This window comes from Argentina silus (genome assembly GCF_951799395.1).
Source record: "Argentina silus genome assembly, chromosome: 1".
Lineage (NCBI taxonomy): Eukaryota > Metazoa > Chordata > Actinopteri > Argentiniformes > Argentinidae > Argentina > Argentina silus.
Window position 1 is genome coordinate 311,969 of NC_139655.1, and position 2,500 is coordinate 314,468.

The following is a 2,500-nucleotide window of genomic DNA, read 5'->3' on the forward strand; positions in this document are numbered from 1 at the left end:
GAGGGGAGGATGGAGGAGTCGTGTTCCTGACAAAAGGCTACGGTCCTCCCTCCCCTGGCACCGTTTGATGACATCACAGACTCACCTGCTGTGAGATGATCTGGGCAGCCTCGGTGGGGTCGTGGCACTGGTTGATGACATCACAGATCTCCTGGTCGTTCATGAGGAAGTTGATGCCATCGGTGGTCAGGGCCAGGAAGGTGTCATTGGCGTGTTGAAGCTGGGAGGATCATCATCGTCATCATCATCATCATCATCTTCACAATCATCACCATCACCATCATTACCATCTACATCATCAGCAGATTATCTAATCTGGTATGTTAATGAGGGATGAGGGATGAGGCTGTGGATGAGGGATGAGGCTGTGGATGAGGGATGAGGCTCTGGATGAGGCTGTGGGATGAGGCTGTGGGATGAGGGATGAGGCTGTGGATGAGGCTGTGGGATGAGGCTGTGGATGAGGCTGTGGATGAGGGATGAGGCTGTGGATGAGGGATGAGGCTGTGGATGAGGGATGAGGCTCTGGGATGAGGGATGAGGCTGTGGATGAGGCTGTGGGATGAGGCTGTGGGATGAGGGATGAGGCTGTGGATGAGGCTGTGGATGAGGGATGAGGCTGTGGATGAGGGATGAGGCTGTGGATGAGGGATGAGGCTCTGGATGAGGCTGTGGGATGAGGCTGTGGGATGAGGGATGAGGCTGTGGATGAGGCTGTGGGATGAGGCTGTGGATGAGGCTGTGGATGAGGGATGAGGCTGTGGATGAGGGATGAGGCTGTGGATGAGGGATGAGGCTCTGGGATGAGGGATGAGGCTGTGGATGAGGCTGTGGGATGAGGCTGTGGGATGAGGGATGAGGCTGTGGATGAGGCTGTGGATGAGGGATGAGGCTGTGGATGAGGGATGAGGCTGTGGATGAGGGATGAGGCTCTGGGATGAGGGATGAGGCTGTGGATGAGGCTGTGGGATGAGGCTATGGATGAGGCTGTGGGATGAGGCTGTGGGATGAGGGATGAGGCTGTGTATGAGGCTGTGGGATGAGGCTGTGGATGAGGCTGTGGGATGAGGGATGAGGCTGTGGGATGAGGCTGTGGGATGAGGGATGAGGGATGAGGCTGTGGAATGAGGGATGAGGCTGTGGGATGAGGGATGAGGCTGTGGGATGAGGTTGTGGATGAGGCTGTGGGATGAGGCTGTGGATGAGGCTGTGGGATGAGGGATGAGGCTGTGGATGAGGCTGTGGGATGAGGCTGTGGGATGAGGGATGAGGCTGTGGGATGAGGCTGTGGGATGAGGCTGTGGATGAGGCTGTGGATGAGGCTGTGGATGAGGGATGAGGCTGTGGGATGAGGTTGTGGATGAGGCTGTGGGATGAGGCTGTGGATGAGGGATGAGGCTGTGGGATGAGGCTGTGGGATGAGGGATGAGGCTGTGGGATGAGGCTGTGGATGAGGCTGTGGATGAGGCTGTGGGATGAGGCTGTGGATGAGGCTGCGGGATGAGGGATGAAGCTGTGGAATGAAGCTGTGGGATGAGACTGTGGGATGAGGGATGAGGCTGTGGATGAGGCTGTGGAATGAGGCTGTGGGATGAGGCTGTGGGATGAGGCTGTGGATGAGGCTGTGGGATGAGGGATGAGGCTGTGGGATGAGGGATGAGGCTGTGGGATGAGGGATGAGGCTGTGGAATGAGGGATGAGGCTGTGGATGAGGCTGTGGAATGAGGCTGTGGGATGAGGGATGAGGCTGTGGATGAGGCTGTGGGATGAGGCTGTGGAATGAGGGATGAGGCTGTGGGATGAGGGATGAGGCTGTGGTAGGATGAGGCTGTGGAATGAGAGATGAGGCTGTGGATGAGGCTGTGTCACTCACGGTGACCCTGTGTGTCTCTGGGAGGGCGATGACTCCGCTGTTCTTCAGGTGGAAGTCCCCGATGCTGCGCGTCATGGCTAGCCTGCCGTTAACGTTGGCCTGGCCGAGGCTGTTCCACGTCACGAACCCCCCACTGCGCTGGATCCTGCAGGTAGACACACACACCTAAATATGGTCCTACACTCCCGACCCCCAAACCCCCCAACCCCCCAAACCCCTAACCCCCTAACCCCTAACCCCCAACCCCCCACCCCCTAACCCCCCACCCCCTAACCCCTAACTCCTAACCCCCAACCCCCCACCCCCAACCCCCCAACTCCTAACCCCTAACCCCCAACCCCCAACCCCCCACCCTTCAATACACCCCCCCCCCACACTCCCCCGCCACCCTTCATACCATTCTAGGATTCTCCCCCCAGGTATGTACTTGGCCCACTTTCAGTGATAAACTTAGACCCTCACATTGGTATACATAGCCCCCCCCAACCCTCCTACCAGCCCCCCCCCCCTTGGAAAGACACAGATACATACTCCTCTCTCTTCTCCTCTCCTGTGGGCTGTGTGTGGTCGTGTGTGTGTATATGATCGTGTGTGTGTGTGTATAATCATGTGTGTGTGTGTGTGTGT

The 2,500-nt window shown here is 57.6% G+C and overlaps 1 protein-coding gene across 1 annotated transcript in view; it reads right to left on the bottom strand.

The window, feature by feature from the left end:
• LOC310811499 (protein phosphatase Mn(2+)-dependent 1K-like) overlaps positions 1-2,500 on the bottom strand; it is a gene marked incomplete at its 5' end in the record, with an annotated part of 5,425 nt that overhangs the window by 1,247 nt on the left and 1,678 nt on the right. Inside the window, 2 exons of the mRNA XM_083679677.1 lie at positions 86-220; positions 1,874-2,018. Of these exons, the coding sequence (XP_083535803.1) occupies positions 86-220; positions 1,874-2,018 (280 nt within the window). The remainder of the gene's footprint in view (positions 1-85; positions 221-1,873; positions 2,019-2,500) is intronic.